The following is a 17,999-nucleotide window of genomic DNA, read 5'->3' on the forward strand; positions in this document are numbered from 1 at the left end:
CTCCCCCCACCCATCACTGGGAACTACAGCATCAAGTCTGGTAACAGCACAGCCTGTCTGTTAGCCAACTTTGGCCTGCGGATTGGTTTCAAGCAAGGAGAGGTATGTTCATAAACACAGAATTATAACGCTGTAATCCTCTTACAGCTTTATGTTTTCCAGATGATGTACAGATGTTCTTCCACAGACCCTGCTGATTTGAATCCCTTCTCTTCCCTCTGGCACAGAAATATCAGGAGATGAACCTCGAGCCCAACGTGACCAAAGTCTCTGGAACATGCGGAGTCAACAGCAGTGAGCTGCAGCTGACCTCAAACACAATGACCGTCATGTTCACCTTCACCAATGTAAGTCCTTGACAATATGTTGTTAATATCCATTTGTGTTTATATGTTTAAGATGTAGTTTTTAAGGAACAGTTGTCAGCTGGTTCCTTAACCATTAAGACTGGAATCATGAAAAAGCTAGTCAAACTCTCTCTGCTTAGCAATTAACAACAACTCAAATCAAATGAGATATAAGATGTTGATCAATGAGCTTTAGAGGTGTTGGTAGGTGCATTTATTACTTTGACAGACACAGGTCAGTGTTTACCCCTGAGCTAAGCGAAGCAGCTGCTGGCTCTAGCTACCTGTTTAACATACATATGTGAAAGCGGTGTCTTATCCAAAATTTTGAACAATTGCTTTAAATTTTCATATGAAACAGGATGATGGGTTGGGATACACATGGCCGACAGGGATTGTGATAACAAAAAAAAAGTTGTTTGTTAATTAGATCAGTGATTCCCAACCTTGCCCTTTCAGATCCGCTAAACTACCCATTTGTTAGATGGGAAGGTTTTGTGGAAACTTTCAATTGTATTTTCAAGCCTGGTTGACGTTAGTCTCTCTTGTCTTTTTTTTGTTGATCATCTTCACACCGACTTTGTAATCTGATCTGTGTCTTCATTTTCTTCCTAAACACAAATATGTTCTAATTTTTTCAAATTTGCAGAGCAAAACAATCTCTCCATGTGTCCTGGATTTGGAGTCACTGAATTAGAAGGATAAATACTTACCACAGCATAATTACTAACATTATATAACTTCACAGAATTAGACAGGAAGCAACAAAAAGGATAAATGTAAAATATCAGTATCACTCATCACCAAAAAAAGGGTTAGGGGTTGAAAGGAAATGATTGCATCCTGGATGTCTGGATGCTGTGATTAGCTTTGCCTTTGGTAGCTGAGATAGCTGCCAGGGCGAGGTTTTCATTTGTTCAAAATGATCAAATCCTTCTGCTTCTAAACTTGTATTTTTCTTTTAACAGGACACAGCAAAATTCCGTCTACATGCTCTCAACTTCACCACGAAGATGAGCTCTGGTAATTAGAAGAATCACATCTCTACACACACACACACACACACACACACACACACACACACACACACACACACAAAGACCAGGCACCACTCTCTCAGAAGAAAGCTAATGTTTATGTTTTTCTTCGTATCTGTGCGTTTTTATTTGAAGGTGTGGAGTTCTCTGAGGGGAACACCAACCTGAGTCTGTGGGAGGCGGCTCTCGGCAGCTCCTACATGTGTAACAAGGAGCAGAACTACACCATCACCGGCCTGCTCACCCTCTACACCTTCAACCTACGAGTGCAGCCCTTTGGAGTCGCAAAGGGTGTTTTCAGTACAGGTAGGTTATTCTTTAACGTCTCTTGAAACAGACCCTGCACTGTTGACAAGGCCATGATCAAACTGTTTCATATTAAAGAGTCCGGGGAAAGTGGTTTTGTTCTGAATCGTGACATTACAGGATGAAATTAGCTTGATGATTTTTGTTGTGCTTGAAGCTACAAAATGGATTGTGTTGTTAGGGTTTGTGCCACTAAAAGGCTTAGGTGTCATTTTTAAAGATTGGTGCAGACAGGATGTTAGTTTGAAGGTCATTTTTTCATAATAACTGTAGTTATTAGTAGTTATTATAAGGCAAGTTTATTCAACTACAAGGCATTTCAAAGTGCTTTACAGAAGACACAGAAAGCTAAAGTAAAACAAAATAGAAGAAAAAAAAATAGCATAAGACGGAACAAGAGAATAGAAATGGCGATGCAGTGCGAGATAGGAATAAATAGTCCTTTGCAATGCAGTTACTTTTCCCGATAGAAAATATTTTAAGATTGTTTTTATGTTTAAAACTTAATGCTTTAAATTTGTTTGTCTATTTAAATTCTAAACATCTATTTTATTTGTTAAAAGTGTAATATTTACACTTGTGACAATCATTATGTCCAATTCAATAGCATAAATAATAATGATGATCAACTTATACATATCAAGCAGAGCAGAAAAACAAGTGACATCTGGTTTTTGTTTTTTTGTGCCTGTGGCACATTGAATCAACTTCATGAAAAGGAAGTCTGTTTTCCTGATCGGTTCAGAAACATCCAAAGTTCGTCCGACAGAATCTCTTCAGTGAGCACAGTGCTGTGTGACAGCCTCAGAGTACAGACGGTTAAATGTTGTATTTGGGCAGTCGGAAAGCTCAGCTGTCTTTAAAGATAATGTGAACTGCTGTTCTGCTGCTTCACTCTTGTCTCTCTCTTGTTGTTAATCAGAAAATCACTGTTCCACCTGTTGACTGACTCTCTTTTTATCTACAGCCCATGAATGTTCATTGGATGACACCAGCATCTTAATCCCAATCATTGTTGGCGCTGCTCTGGCTGGCTTGATTCTCATTGTAGTGATCGCTTACGTGATTGGTCGAAGAAAGACTTATGTTGGATACCAGACCCTTTAAATCATTCATGAAATATCACGGGGCTCCCAAGCCTGGTCCTTGGGTTTTAAAATCTATTGAAATCAAAATCTAAAATAAAATATCTGCTGGGAAAACTGTCAGAAAAATAGATTTTACTGTCTGTTGGTATTGACGTCATTGGTCATGATGAGACATGAAATGCACTCAGAACATTTTTGAATTGCAGTTACCTTTTAATGATGCTACAATAAGAAATAAGAATAAGAAAAATCCATGTAAAGATCGAGGGTTTGGTAGAATTCTCAAGGACCAAACTTGTCTACCCCCAATGTTTGTGTTCCTTTTTGTTGTTTTCTGGATGTCTTGTCTTTCATTTTTTGTTGTGTGTTTTTTTTTTTTTGTTGTTGTGTTTTTTTTTTTGTTTTTTTTTTTTGAGCAAGTGCAAGATCCACACAACCCTTTTTTTTTATTTCAAGTAATCACAGTCATATGAAAAGTGAGGTTTAGAATGCAACATATGGAGATCTTGGAGTTATACAGGTACTGTAGGACGTCTACATTTACAAAAGTCCCTGGATTTTTCACACATTTTTAGCAAAAGATATGTGACAGTTTAAGTTTGTTACAGTGGGATCCTGCACTTGCCGTGCAGACATTCCCCTTTTGTTTGCATTTGTCATCATTTAATTTTTGTGCACATTTTAGTTTTTTGCTTCCTTTTTTATGGTCCGACTTTTCATTCCCATAATTATTTACTTTGAGATATAAACGAATGATCACTTTTTCACAGCATTTAAACAGCAATCCCTTCACAAAAAAATCAAAGGAAGATGGCAAATCAGCTCTTTGCTTTGCTCCAAGAAATTCATTACAAAGGATGAAGGTCTACTCCATTTAGAGGGTTGTCAAAGGAAATATGCTTTAGCCCATGTTTGCCCCTGTAGAGCAGGAGAAACATTGGAATTATTGTCCTGATTTTGTGGCTCCAATCATATTAAGAATGTGAAATCAAAGGCTGCGATGCTTGAACATTAATAGACCCTTTTCACAGACGGCATTTGAACATATATCAAGCAGTAAAAGCCCTGGCAGCTGCAATGGCCTTAATGCTGGCTGTGTAAAGGCCCTGGAGCTGACAGAACTACATGGAATGAAGCCATTGTTAATGTTCTTAATTACACCTGTGCTTTTCCTGCTAAACCATGTCAAAATGTCTGTCTTTTAAAAGGTCTGTTACATTTGCACATGTTCCAACCAGAGAATAAATCTGACAAGAAAGGTCAACTATTTTTTTTTTTTTTCCACCCACAATATATTTTGGCATTAGGTTTAGTAAAGGGATAGTACCATTGTGTAGATGTTCGCTTTCAGTGCAGATGTTTCTGAAACAAGGATATTTACATATAAATGCACTAAGACGCTCTTTATATTTTGCATTATGTCGAGACTGTTGTCACATAATTTCACCTGTGTATAGGCCTGGGCTTGGCCTGAGCTCTGAGGGCTGCAGCTGGATCAGGGAACGTTAAAGACCCTGAAAATATTGGTGACCGATCAAGCAAGAATCAGAGAAATGGGGGAAACAGCTAGGCTGACGAGTAGCTTCATGTTCAGTATACTGACAGGAGAGTGGTATCAATCCTCCTATGAAGAAAGTAAATAAGAGCAGTTCCAAAAATATGAAACCATTCCTCTACAATCTCAGCTGATCTGCCTCTTCAGCACTGTGTGGGAGTGCTTAAGCCAACAAAACCCACAACTGTAAATTAGAAAATCCAGATTAGTGCAATGAAATAAATGAAATAATCTCATGTGAAATAGACAAAACTCTTGGCAGAAAATTGTATTTCCATGTAGGACGCAGTCACTCACCGTAAGATGATGAAAATGGCTTTTCAGGGCCTTTTTAACTCTCTGAACCAGTGTAGGTCTCAGTGAAGCGGTGTCAGGGATGTAGGCAAGCCCCAGCATGTGTATTTTTGTAATAATAGAAAAAGCCAATGTGACACACGGTAGTAGTTGTGTAGAGTTGCTGCGTACTGTTTGACTCTGGAGCGAAGCAGACAGCAAACTCCACTGAAGATGAAAAAGACTAGAAACTTGTGCATTTTTAAGTTGCTTATAAAATCAGCTTTTCCCAGGATATTGTATGTGTGTATGGATAATGGCTCTAAATCAAACATGAGATTTGACTTTTGCTTGTGACTGCTGCCGTCTTGTGTATTTCAGCTTTGTACAAACTCAGTCGCCTTAATTACAAAGATGGTTTTGCAGCACCAGTTTAAATGTTTGTGGTTATGTAATATCCCTGGTTCTCAATAAATCTTCTTTCCAGTTCTTCATAGCGACAGTTGTGCCTTTCTCAGTGATAACTTTCTGTTTTGTACATTCATTAACACACTAACACTGTTAAGATGCCATTTCTGTAACGCGGTGTCATTAGGCTCATTATTTTATTCCCTGTGTCCAGTTGAGAACATTGCACACACACCTGTTCAGCAAAGGGAATTTGTGCTGCAAGACCATCTTGTTTAATGATCAGTTAATGTGTGTTATATGTGGATACAAATGACTGCGGACTTCATCTCCATTTTCTCACGTAGAATAAATTGGGTTTCAAATTGTGTGTCAGATTGAAGTGGGGCTTTTTTTTTTTTTAGTATTTTAAGATTTATGGAAATAAAAATGCAATACTGTCCTGGACACTTGAGTAAATGTTTATTCCTTTTTCAAAATGGTTCTATGTTGCTGTTTGTGCATTAAATTCTTGGTTAGCAGGCTACTTCTCTTTTCCTGCTGTCTACACATTAACCACTTTTTTTTTTTTTTGTTTGTTTTGAAGTCTTCTTCTAAAATATTCACCTCTCTGCTCTCTTCACTCTCGTCTAGCTGAGGATTGCCAGGCCGATGGGGAGAGCTTCCTTGTTCCCATAGCTGTCGGAGTTGCCCTGCTTGTACTCATTCTTATCGTTCTTCTGGCCTATTTCATCGGGAGAAAGAGAAACATGGCCACCGGCTACGAGTCTTTCTAGTTAAATTCAGATCTTTATCCTATACAAAGGATAGTCAGTGAATCGCTGCCTGTTTACCTCGCTGCCTTTAACTAATTGTGAAAAGTTACCAACATGTGTTGTATTAATGTTTCCATGTAGTGTTCAGTGCTGTTGACTGCCTGACTGTATTCGTAAAGGAAGAGTTCAACCTTTTGGGAAATACACTTCTTTGTTTAATCCAGATGAAAACAGCTGTGTAAAAATTAAATGTTTGAGCTTTTGGGTTCGGACTATTTATTAATGAAACGACTCAGATCGATTTTCAAAATTGTTATCGTACCAAATGGATAAAAATCTGATGATATTGAGAATAATTTGTTGTTTTTGATGCTCCAAAAAAAATTTATTCACCGTTTTACAGACACTGTCATTTTGGTGCTGGTTTGCATCATGTGATCCTTGCGCTGGTCCTCAGGGCTTCCTGGAGAACAGACACACACACTAGCTACAGTTGTTTGCTATAAAACTATTAATGGCTGCTATACAGGTCGTCTTACTGCAGAACTTTATTTAATTAAATCATGGTATATCTGTCAGATCTCAGTGTTTAATTACCTGTGTTTCTGTGCACTTTTACACTTGAATTTTTGTACGGTTTAAACAAACGAGATGCAACATGTTAGTGAGCTTCAGAAGTGCTGGCAGGCAGATGTTGTTACCTTTGGACGGAGCCACGCCAGCTGTTTCCTGTCTGTCACCAGTCTTTATGCTAAGATAAGCTTAACTGGCCGATGGTTGTAGTGTCATATTGAACGAAGAGAGTGAAGCTCTTCTCTTTTTACTCTCAGCTAAAAATGATTTTGTGTATTTCCCAAGATATTGGCCTGTTCCTTTATTGCTCATAGAGAATAATAAGTCATGTCCACTTGAGTGATTTCCTTTCTGTGCTTTTGGAATATTTAATAACCCTTTCCTCTAATCGACATTTATTAAATTGTTGATTCCACTTTTTGTAGGTTTCTGATCTGCTGTCTTGCCGCTTTCCCTCTCTGTCTAACCCTCTGTGTCCTTCTCCTGAGTCGTGTTTTCTGCTGACTGAACCACTAACCTGCTGTCTCTGTCTCCTCTTTCTGTCTGTCAGCTGAGGAATGCTTCCTGGACTCTGATTTGAGCTTTTTGGTGCCCATTGCAGTGGGTGTGGCGCTCAGCTTCCTAATCATCCTTGTGCTTATCTCTTACCTGATTGGCCGGAGGAAGAGTCGCACTGGCTACCAGTCTGTATAATCCAACCCAGCTGCTTTCTGCCTCTCACACCTTTCCAACCCTCACATCTCTTAAAAGCACCTTCCTGACCACTTTCCTGCCGGTCAGTGCATCAAAAGCATCTCAAATTTGAGCTTTTTTCTGTTTCCCGTGAGGCAGCGTCTCCCTAAAAATAACCTTCAGCTTATTTCTCGTACCCAGTTTAAAATTTATCCCAGCAACCACCCCACTGGTTTCCTTTGTTTTGCTTTGATGGCAATGACTGAATCAAGTACCAAGACATTTATGATCGATATTGCATCGTTTGATTATAGACTGCATGTTTTAAAAAATTAAATTTTATGGCTGTGAGTAGCCGTCCACCTCCTCCCCTCAGAGCCCTCCCCCCTCCAGAGAGAGAGGCTTTTCCCTCTCGCTTTCCGTGCTGTATAATAGTATACGTGTAAATTACTCTCTTGTATAGAATGAATGACATTGATGACGTGAATGTATGAGCAAGCTAATAGATCCACTGTTGTCACCCGAATCCCAGACGCCACTGTTTTCATATTTCTTTAACCATCACGTAACATGTATTAACAAACTAAATGAAACTGTTGCACATAGTCACTTAATTAAGGCTTGATGAAAGGGACACTAACTTATCAAGACACTTTGGGACCAGGTTTTTTGGAAATTTTTGAGGTTATGTCTTTATGTTTCTGTCACGTTCGAAGATTTAAGACTTTTATTTTCACACTTCTCCTAAAAGATTTACATGTGAGTATTTGCTTAATTAATCATAGCTTTGTTCCTTTATCATCTTATGTCATTTTAAAAGTTTAACATATTGCAAATTTTGGCAATAGAGTAGTGAGTCTCAGACCTGGGTTAAATTTAAAACTACATCAGTCACCAGGAATCAAGTTTGATTGAATGTAACGTCATTTGCTCTGGATTCAGCAACTAAACATGGGTTAGAGTGAGATCCCTGCACCACCCTCCATGTGATGGTGCAGGAACATGAACAGCATGAGCAGTTCAAGTACGGAGACGACGAGTAAACGTCACACCATTTCATTTATATGATCCTCAGTTTTCTTCATTCGATCACCCCCCCCCCAGCAGTTTCGTGCCTTTTCTGTTGTGCACCTCTGACTTGCTTGCTTGAAGCTTGTCTCCATCTGATGAAGAATGTGACATGATGAGCTTGTTCAACACAAGCGGGGAACAAATTAAATAAAGTTTCGTTCTTGTTTTGTATCACTGTCGTTCTTTGAACAGACGCTGTGGAGTTGAAGAGCATGAGTTCGTCTTGTGACAGAACTCAACACAAAGGTTAACGGTTGTAAACTTAACGTTCCCTCTGCTGAGTGAACTGCTGTGACGGCTCAAACTGTCCATTCGACTTTGGTCGACAACGTGCTTTTTATAACCTGTAACGGTGCACAGAGGTCTGACTCCCACTCCAGCTATTACTGGAACGAAGGCAGATATGCAAGTTGACCCGGAGGTCACGGGGGTCAATGAACTAACCGGACTATTTACCGACACTAGTTTGAAGACAGACGGTTAGCTGTTGTGTTTTTGTCTTGTTTTGACTTGTTCATTGCTGTGTTTGTAAAATCAGGGTATCTACAGCTCTTTAAAAGTCTTTAAAGCCTTTGAATTTTGTTTCCCCCCCAAAAAAAAAAAAAAGGCCATAGAAGGTATTAAAATTCTTATTTAATTTTTAATTCACAAAAGTCTTGAATATTATCTTTCGCCTCCTGTATTATTTCTTGTTTTGTACATCCATCAGTCCATCTACATGCATATATTTACTATTGTATATGACCATAAAAACAACAAATATTTACATTTCAAGGGGAAATATTTGCATAAAAAAAGGACTTGAAAGATTAATTATTAAAGTAGTTTCTGATTAATTTTCCTTCAGTTGTTGAAAAGAGAAAGAATAATTTTTTTCGAGGTCACATTAATTAATTGAATCAAATATATCATTAGAATTGTTATATAATAATATTATTATTATATACTGCTGGGAAGTATATAAAAAATGTGATATAATAATAAATAATTGTAGTCCCTATTGTCCCAGCTGGTTTCCCATCATAAGTTCATACTTTGGCCAGTAGGATTGTGAAACAGGTGTTAAATTACATTCAGTGTGGTGTCAAAAAGGTCTGTAAGGGTCTTAAATTTAATCTGGTGAACCGTGCAGAAACACTGAAAAAGGCTAAATGAAATGTCTCAACATCTATGGTATGGATCGACATGAAAGTGTGCTCGGGTATCCAAAGTGCCCAGGGGAGGAAACCCTAACGACAGACATTCATGTCCCCCTCAGAACGAACTGTTCTAACTTTGGTGATCCCTTTCATTTTTATTCAGCGTCATGACCATCAATACTTTTTTGTTTTATGATCACATACCTGCATTAATGACATTCCCATCATCCTCAACTGTAGTTTGTCTTTACTGCTAATTAGCACAGTCGCTAGCTCGGCTGCAGTCGTCCGTCACACCAAATAAGAACATGCAGTATTTCTTGTTATATCAACTGTGCATTTACAAAATACATTTTCTCTTTATTAGGCGAGGTCTGTTAGACTCTAATACATAACCTGTTATAAAACAGAAACACACTTATTTGAGAGGGGTTGTGCTCTATAAAAAACTACTGTCAACACCAATGATAAATTTAGAGCATATGAAAATCCATTGTATTTCACCATGTTTTACAGAAAACTGAAGTAATGTGTAACTTTCTGAAACGTCATCAGTTAAAAGTTCTCATAAGATTGGTGAGAGTCAGTGTTTGACTGAGAATTACAGAGTTGAGATGTGTTGAAAGCTTTTTAAGAAAATATGTAATACACAATTGATGAAGACTATCAGCCCCATGTGGAAGAAAACTTACAGTACATACCAGAACATTGTATTTATTATAAGAACTATAATAGGAATAAATACAACATTGATACCAAGTTTAGTAGCACTGTTCAGGCAGGATTAATACTACCACAAAATAGTTATACTTAAAACGGTACAGACCTTTCACAAACTATTTCACAGTACAGTATGTCCTTTATTGATCAGTCTTGTGTAGTATTTCATTTTCAAAAGCAAATGTTTTTACAAAAGAAGGCAAGAAGTGGCTTGTGATACTTGTTCATAAATTCTGCTCTATTCAACAAAAATATACTAATAGTGTATTTGCAGTCATTTATTATGTCTTTTTTACTGTGTAAGTACAGTACAAGTCCTGCTTTCAGTGTTTGCATGATACTTCTTTGAATTCTTACAATATACATGTTTGAAAAATATAATGCAAAACAAATTAGTACACTTTGTCACACAAAATGTGCACACAAAACCATAATCTAACCTGACAAAACAATATTTCTAATCGCCTATTAATGTTTTAAGTTATAATTGGATTTGCATAGCCAGAAATGCTAACTATTGGGCAGAGTGTAATTTAGTTTGATTAATCTTGCTAATCATTACAAAATATCAGGAATTCAATTGTAACTCACTCTACGCACTCGTCCTGTGCTCAGCACTGTTTGTTGTGGGTGCAGGTGCCAGTAACACGCTCAGGGTACAAAGATACAACAGAAACACAAGAGTAAATATCTACTTCTTGAGGAATTTGTTTCACAGCAGAAGACACGGATATTTTAAGTGAAAGATGAGGAGAGGGAAATTACATATTTCATGGAAAATAATGGTTCAACATAATTTTTTTTTCCTTGTACATTTTCCAGCCTCATTGTCACAGGAGCATCCTGCTGGCAGCGATATCTTCGCTTTACGCACCGACCTCCAAGGAGAAGGTCACACTGCCCAGGTAGCGGTCAGTGGGTGAATCGTTAACGATGCCCTTTCCATTCAGTTTGCATTGAATTTGGATGTGAGTGTCATACTGCACCCCTGCAAAACGCACAGCCACCACCGGTGAAGAGTAGTTTACCTGAGACAGAAAAGACACAGAAGATTAACACCCAACAGGCGTTATTTCAGACTTAAATAAAAGTGTCTATGTGCCACAGCGGTTATCCACAGTGATGAAATTCTCGCTCACATGTCTGAGCTTCCCATAGTATGGGTAGTACTTCAGGTCAAAAATGCTTTTAGGATAAAACTGGACTTCTCCCAAGGCCTCTGGTGGTCCTCTCTGAAAGAGGAAAAAGTTAGACTCAGGCTTGTTTGTATGACACGATTATGACATATTCAGACATGTTGAATATTATTGACGTAAAAGTAAAAGTGTTGATGGTTTCTGTACCTTTACTCCACAAGTCACATTTACTGGTTTGCCATGGCCAGGTAAGTAACCAAGAATCTATTGAAGAGTAAGAGCAGTAAGAGACAAGTGTCAACATGCAGGCAAAAGAAAAGAAAAAAAGGACTTTTGCGTTTCTGTGTTTGTATTTGTTGCGTCTTCTGGACGACAGTGGACGTCTGGTAGACAAGACCTGGTAAATTGAAACATCTCATTTTTTTAAATTCTACAATGGTTGGACATGAACACCTCTTTCTTTATATATATATATATATATATATATATATATAAATACTTAAAATGACATGTAAAAGTGAATTTCTAACTAAACTAAATTCAAAAGACAAAGACACAACGGTGCAAAAATGGCTTCATGCCTCGTCACCCTCTCCCTGGATTGGCCACAAGATGTCACTGACTGAGAAAACCATGAGCCTCAGCAGTACAGTCACACACTGTGTGCCTGCTGATTGATGTTCCTTCTTTTGTTATTCGCGCTGGTATACATCATGGTACTCTTTAAAGTGCGCTGTTTTACTGCTTTTGGCGACTGACACTCATCTTACCCGGTTCATTCGAAGGAGGATGCATGGCCTTCCCTGAGAATAGCCATAGTGGGGGTCCTGCAGCCCCGAACAGTCCCCCAACCAGGACCTCTTAAACTGACACGCTTTCCGCTCTGCACTCTCCTCCAAGTCGTCCTGCATGAAGTATCTGTCCTGTGTGCAGCGAATATTCTTCCTCTCCTGAGCGCCATCATTATATGCTGAAAATGAAGATCAGGGAGAGAGCGGCAGAGAGGGAGGGAGAATGAGAGAGGAGGGCATAAATAAACCTTTGCAACAGCAATGCCATGCCAGACTCAGGCCTCTGATTAAGGAAGCTTGACAAAAGCGGGGTGTGAAAAAAAAAACGGCATTGAATGGCTGCACTCTGCCCACAAAGAGGCTTCCCTTCCCAGCATGCCCTGCAAGATCCAAATGGAAAAAGGGGACAAAGGTAATGAAGATGAGGATTAACTCATTGCGCACCCGTACAAACTCAACAACCCCATCAGACCTCCCAGCTTTAACATGATCCCACACAATCACTACTGACTCACGTCGTAGATATTCATCCATAGACCTGGCGTACTTCTTCCAGGATTTGCGATCAGAGGCGTTAAAGGCGATGTCGTGGCCTTCTAGGTGTGGGGCCATCGTCATACCTGCCAGTGGAGACCCAGAGACAGTCAACTGTGCTGAGACTCAAGTAGAAGCAACAGACAGAAGGATGGTCGAGGAGAGAGACGACAGGAAAGTGACGGAGGAGAGGTTTGAGTTTGGGGTTATATTTACCTGGTGGCATCACTCTATCATTGAAGGTCGGATGGTAGGGACTAATAGACCACATGAGGCAAAAAATACAGCCACCAAACATGGCTGCAAGAAACATATAAAGTGCAGCGTAGAAGAGAAGGATGAGGCCTGAAAGAGGGGTAAAAAAAAGAAAAGAGTTATTAGGGTGAATGTTTCTGATGCAGTGTTTGTGCAAAAGTGGCTTACATAACAGACTTCACGTCTCTCAATAGATTATGACTCTGATCCGAGTGGAGGAAAACAATGAGCCATAAAAAAAAATCATTTTTTTCTCAGACTATGTGGTCTGTCTGGACTCCAGCTACTGTCCTTGATCAGGACAGTCACTGATTTGTTTACTGATACAAAAGCAGAGCCCCCCCCTCATGTCTGGCCCTGCAAGTAACTCAATAATCTTGGTATAAAATCCACTGTACTGAGCTTATTTGAAAACCCCAATAAATAAACCCTGAGAACTAGAATTGCTCTGTAATTTTCAATTAACAGTCCATTAGCAACTAATCAAGCTAAACGTGTCCTAAATTAAATGGCTTTTGCTGTGCAGACAATTTCACAGGGGACTTGCTGCAGCCAGCCTTGCGTCCCCAGAGCCACAAAGGCCTTTCTGTTTCAGCCCAGTGAGAATTCTCCCAGCTGTCCTTTCACTCAGGAACACAGTGAACCTCCGGTTGCCATCGTAGTGAAGGTCTTTTGCAGCCATAGAGGCCCGGCCAGCTCCAAGGAGCCCCAATCACCCCACTCTGGTATTGTGCCCCTTCTTACACACTTGTCTCACAGGACACACAGCACAGACTTCAACTCAGAGCCTTTCTTCAGCAGACACATGGGCCCCCACTCCTCCACAAGTGTGCACACACTGGTTATGTAGCTGAAATGTGCTCTTAGCTCTGCCTGGGATCCAGCGTTGCAGCTTATGCAAGTATCACACTTTCCTTGGATATTCTCTCTACACTCAGTTGGATCATGGTTGCCATTGTGTACAGTGGAACTGAGGGAGGGGGCTCAACAGCGTCACATAACAGCTACCCTGGAATACCAAGAGGCTGCTCCATCATCATTGACTCAACAAACTCGTCCAGTCCGTCACCTCTGCCAAAAGGGTTCCAAGGCTCGATTTGGCAGCGAGCTCTATGGAAAAAGAAGAGATGAGCATCTCTACGTGTTTCATTGCAACTGAGGGGCCATAAGCATGTTAAGTTCAGCGATGAGGTCGCTAAGGCTTTGGGAAAGAGGCTGTGGAGAGCATGGTAAGATGTAGAGGAATGTGATTCCTGGCCAATGCGAGGACCGGAACAGTGCGCTCCCGCTGGGGACACGTCCCCAGGCAGTCTGTTTTTGTCAGGACACTCTGAATTGTCCATGCACCTATGTAAACATTGAGCATGGACACACACACACACACACACACACACACACACACACACACACTCACAGCACAGTGAGCAGAGTCACTGGACTGGAAAGACATTTCTCACTTCTTAAACTGTCCCTGAGTGCTTCTTTTAAAGAAATTCAAACACCATGTCTGCTTTTAAGCCTGTTTAAGACGATTCAACTGTAATGCACTCAACTTTACATCTGTAATTACAGGACACATGCAGTAATAAATAAAGTACTTTTGCATTAATCCAAACGTCCCCCCCTATACCCCAACAACACAGAACCTCTTTTTTTCATCAACTCACTCCAGCTCTTTCCAGAGCGACCCATGAATTCGTTGGTCTCTGCATTCCACAGGTATTTCTTCAAGTCGTCTATTTTCTGGTGGAGCGTCCTCTTGGGTATCGGCCTGCGCTTCCATCTCTCAAAGTTCAGGTCTTCCTGCTCTAGAGGCTGGTGCTCGGCCAACTCCTCCTGCTCTTCTTCCAGCTCTTGTCCATGTTTGAGTATCACTTTGTGAGGCTGGTGGAAAGAAGAAGAAGAGAAAAAGCCCTCACCACACATATTCTCAACTGCTAAGTTCTGCAGTCAGCCTATTTTCTTTTCAAATCACTGCAGGAAAAAAATGGCATGCCTTCTGATCCGAGTATGACCGATAATATAAACTGCCAGAGAGTGCACTGCATGTTAATGAACATCGCACTGATGGTCCTGTCCCCTGTTTCTGCAAATTATAAACCCGCTGGTGACCTTTCTGGCACTCGTTGGGAGAGCTGACCTCCTCTGAGTGGACCCTCCTGCTTGGAGCAGCAGCTGCAGACAGCAGAGCTGGAGGGTGACTCTGACAGCCAGATGTTACTCACTGACTCTCAGCATCCGCAGGCAAGGACACACAGATCCCAGAGGAGCCACAGGACACTTGTGAGTGTCACCAAAAAGTCACTTCATTTGTTAAAACTTGACCTTTAAAAGAATCTGCTGTTAAATTTTTAAAATTCTACTATGAGCTTTGAGTTTTGTGCCAATTTAAACCTCTTGATTATTGTGTTAATGATAATGTTACTGTTAAAAAAAAAAAAAGTCAGTGCTAGTGGAAAAGATGTCTTAATCTGCTTCAATGAATAAAGTAATTAGAAAGTGATGTTTTCTGTTTAATGTCAGCACTTACAGGAGTGGATGGATTATTTTTAAGGAGCGTCTCTTCAGCTCCTCCCTCTGTGGAACTGGGCTCCATGTTCTTCACAGAAAGAAAAGGTACTTGTTAAACCCATCACACATACCCCACTGAATTAGAGCAACGCATCTTTACATCTGCTCACTTGTCAAATTCGACAACAATCTCAATACTTTTCACAACAATGCCAAGCTATCTACGTAACTTAAACTAGACTCAGACACAAGAAATAACTCTTGTAGCTGTAACGAATAGAATTTCAATGAATAATCTGACATACCTGAAGTTTTCTTTTCAGTAAAAAACGATGATTTATATGTCGAAAAACCTCTTGACCCCTAGAGGAAAAAAAATAATATTTGTCAAAAAGTGTTTGGGGATTTCATTAGAAAGTTTTAGGCGTGCAGAGGGAACCGGGTTTGGAGAACCTCCTTCAACTAAGCGCGCATCATAGTGAATGAACGGTGGACAGAGAAAAACTGGGGGTGGGATGCAGAGTGCTTTTTTTTCTTTTTGGTCCCAGAGTCGTTTTGGCAGTGGCCTGGACCACAGCAGTGCATTCTGTACACGCACACCATCAGCCATTGTCTGCTAAGCTGGGCTAAGACTGAATCAAAGCCTGAATACAATATTTATAGCTTATCCCAACACAAGACTCTGTTGTCAATCATTGCCTGGCTGCATACTGTACGTGCACACAGACACAAGAACAATCAGGGGGGGGGGGGGTTCTCTATCTTTTATTATCTTTATTATTATTGATCGATTCATTTAACACGAAACAAAAGCATCATAAATTAAATATCAGTCATTCGGTATTGTCCCTGCACATGCATGCGTACTAAACCTGCTGCCAACGCCAGCACCCCCACAGTAACTACTTACCCCTGAGCTCTACTCCGGTGAAGTTCAACTAGTCCTCATCCTGCTCCTATCTGCACTCCGGGCACGTAACGCTCTGTTACCCCATGTAAAAGTGAGAGGGGGAACATCTGAGGGTGTTTTTTTTTCTTCTTCTTCTTTTACATGAAAAGAGAAATTGCGTCATGGAAAAAATCTGTTCTTTGAGATTTGCGCGGCAAAAAAACGTGCACGTTGTTTGTGTGTGCGCGTGTTTATGTGCGTATTTTACAGTTAAGGCCAATGATTGTTCTCATGATACAAAGACTTTTGGAGAGAAGCAGAGATTCAGCAGGACATTTTGCAGGGAAAGCCCCTCCTGTGGAAAGCTTTCATTTCATGCACCTACAGAATCATGATTTACAAATACTTTTACAACTTTGCTGGAGTTAAATATCTGTATTTGTACCTGCATGTGGGCTATATGAGCATTTAGGGCAGGCCTTTTGATCCATAGCCAGGATGACCTGTAGGGGGTCCCCAGGGCCGAAATGAGCTGCAAGGCCCCTACTAATTTCTCCTATTCTCTGTGAATGTGAAATTTGGTTACAGTTTTGATGTCTGGTAATTCAAATAAACATTGATTTGAGATTATGCAACATGTAAACACAGAACAGTTATAATGACAGTCTTCAAACTATGTTTTGACACAGTGACCCTTTTCAAGATCAAGTTATAAAGCAAGACATGCTTTATAGCCCTTACCTCTCTGGATATTTCAACGCTGCATATTCCCAAAACATATTTTCAATGAAACCTTCACAAATGAGTTCAGATAAAGTAAGCCTGGAGTTCTGGGGGCCTGTGACAGTTTGCAGCTTTGCTCAGTTAGTTGTGCAGCCTTCCTGGGAGCAATGTGGGAAGAAGGGATCTATTATTGTCAAGCACTTTGAGCATCATCTGTTGTATGAAAAGTACTCTATAAACAAAGTTTATTATTATCATTAATATTATTATTATTATATGTATATGATGCACAGGATGTGCCCTACTTGCAGCCCACACAAAACACAGAGATGCCTCTATTAGTTCTGAACAGACTTTACATTTGCAAGTTCCACAAGAGTTTAATATTGAACTTTTACAAACTAAAGACACATGATGTCAGTTATGGGGGTAAATGTTTCTGTCAGATGAATGGGTCACGGTGTTCCCATGTTTTACACTGTAATTGCAACCACCCCTCAGAAAGTCTGCAGAATGTTTTTTCTGTGTATTTATTTATTCATTGCGTTAACTAAATTCAGTATTTTTAATGAATTACACCATATAATAAATTAAATATAAGATATATATAATTATTATTATTATAAGCATAACTTAAATACCCTACTTAAAAGTTGAAATTATTTAAAAGATGGAAAATTCACAGAAAACATATATATACACACACATACTGTACATATAAAGAAAAAATATTAAAAATGATAATTTAGGCAACATATTAGTGGCTAAATGAGATTAAGATACATCTTGGTTGAAATTTGGGTGTTGCAGGAGCACAGGACATAAATAAGTACAGATAAATAGAGAGAGAAAAAAAATCATTGAAATATGAAAATAAAAATAGAAACTATGCAAGTGCAATTAAATTACAAGGTAAGTAAGAGACATAATATACCCATGACCTGTGTTGTAAACTAATAGCAATAATAACTTTTTATGTATTTTATGCTTATTTTAACACTTTTTTTCACCCTCATTTTTGCCTTGGATTTTTTCGTGTTAATTATAAAGTGAAGTGAAGGCTGCAAACATATATAGTACAATATCAGCAACCAAAAAAAAAACGCACGAGTTCCTATTTTTTGGGACAGGGAGAATTTTGTATAAAAACTCGTATTTAGGATTTCAAACCTGACGTATCGTCCTTGAAGGCAGCATATGTCATCTTGTTGAATCA

The 17,999-nt window shown here is 39.5% G+C and overlaps 2 protein-coding genes across 3 annotated transcripts in view; one reads left to right on the forward strand and one right to left on the reverse strand.

The window, feature by feature from the left end:
• The window catches only part of lamp2 (lysosomal-associated membrane protein 2), a 10,276-nt gene extending 4,151 nt beyond the window's left edge, over positions 1-6,125 (forward strand). Inside the window, exons 5-9 of one of the 2 annotated variants that reach the window (XM_087171718.1) lie at positions 1-102; positions 228-347; positions 1,316-1,370; positions 1,520-1,690; positions 5,648-6,125. The exon at positions 1-102 is cut by the window's left edge and continues 155 nt beyond it. In XM_087171718.1, coding sequence (XP_087027844.1) covers positions 1-102; positions 228-347; positions 1,316-1,370; positions 1,520-1,690; positions 5,648-5,790 — 591 coding nt within the window. In that variant the 3' untranslated portion in view covers positions 5,791-6,125. Of the gene's footprint in view, positions 103-227; positions 348-1,315; positions 1,371-1,519; positions 1,691-2,657; positions 5,462-5,647 lie in introns of those variants that run through there. The other variant, XM_087171719.1, reaches the window with a different exon arrangement.
• A 3,797-nt stretch (positions 6,126-9,922) lies between these two features.
• atp1b4 (ATPase Na+/K+ transporting subunit beta 4) lies at positions 9,923-16,152 on the reverse strand. Its single transcript, XM_023398157.2, has 10 exons — positions 16,082-16,152; positions 15,477-15,534; positions 15,191-15,259; positions 14,328-14,544; positions 12,622-12,750; positions 12,387-12,491; positions 11,851-12,050; positions 11,288-11,344; positions 11,084-11,176; positions 9,923-10,972 (listed from the first exon to the last, which is right to left on the reverse strand). Exons 3-10 carry the CDS (start codon positions 15,254-15,256, stop codon positions 10,811-10,813), a joined length of 1,029 nt encoding a protein of 342 aa, XP_023253925.1. The 5' UTR covers positions 15,257-15,259; positions 15,477-15,534; positions 16,082-16,152; the 3' UTR covers positions 9,923-10,810.
• Between the last annotated feature and the right edge of the window lie 1,847 nt (positions 16,153-17,999).

Source organism: Seriola lalandi, unplaced genomic scaffold, assembly GCF_002814215.2.
Source record: "Seriola lalandi dorsalis isolate HSWRI2012SDOR001 ecotype SW California unplaced genomic scaffold, Sedor1 jcf7180002054972, whole genome shotgun sequence".
Classification (NCBI taxonomy): domain Eukaryota; kingdom Metazoa; phylum Chordata; class Actinopteri; order Carangiformes; family Carangidae; genus Seriola; species Seriola lalandi.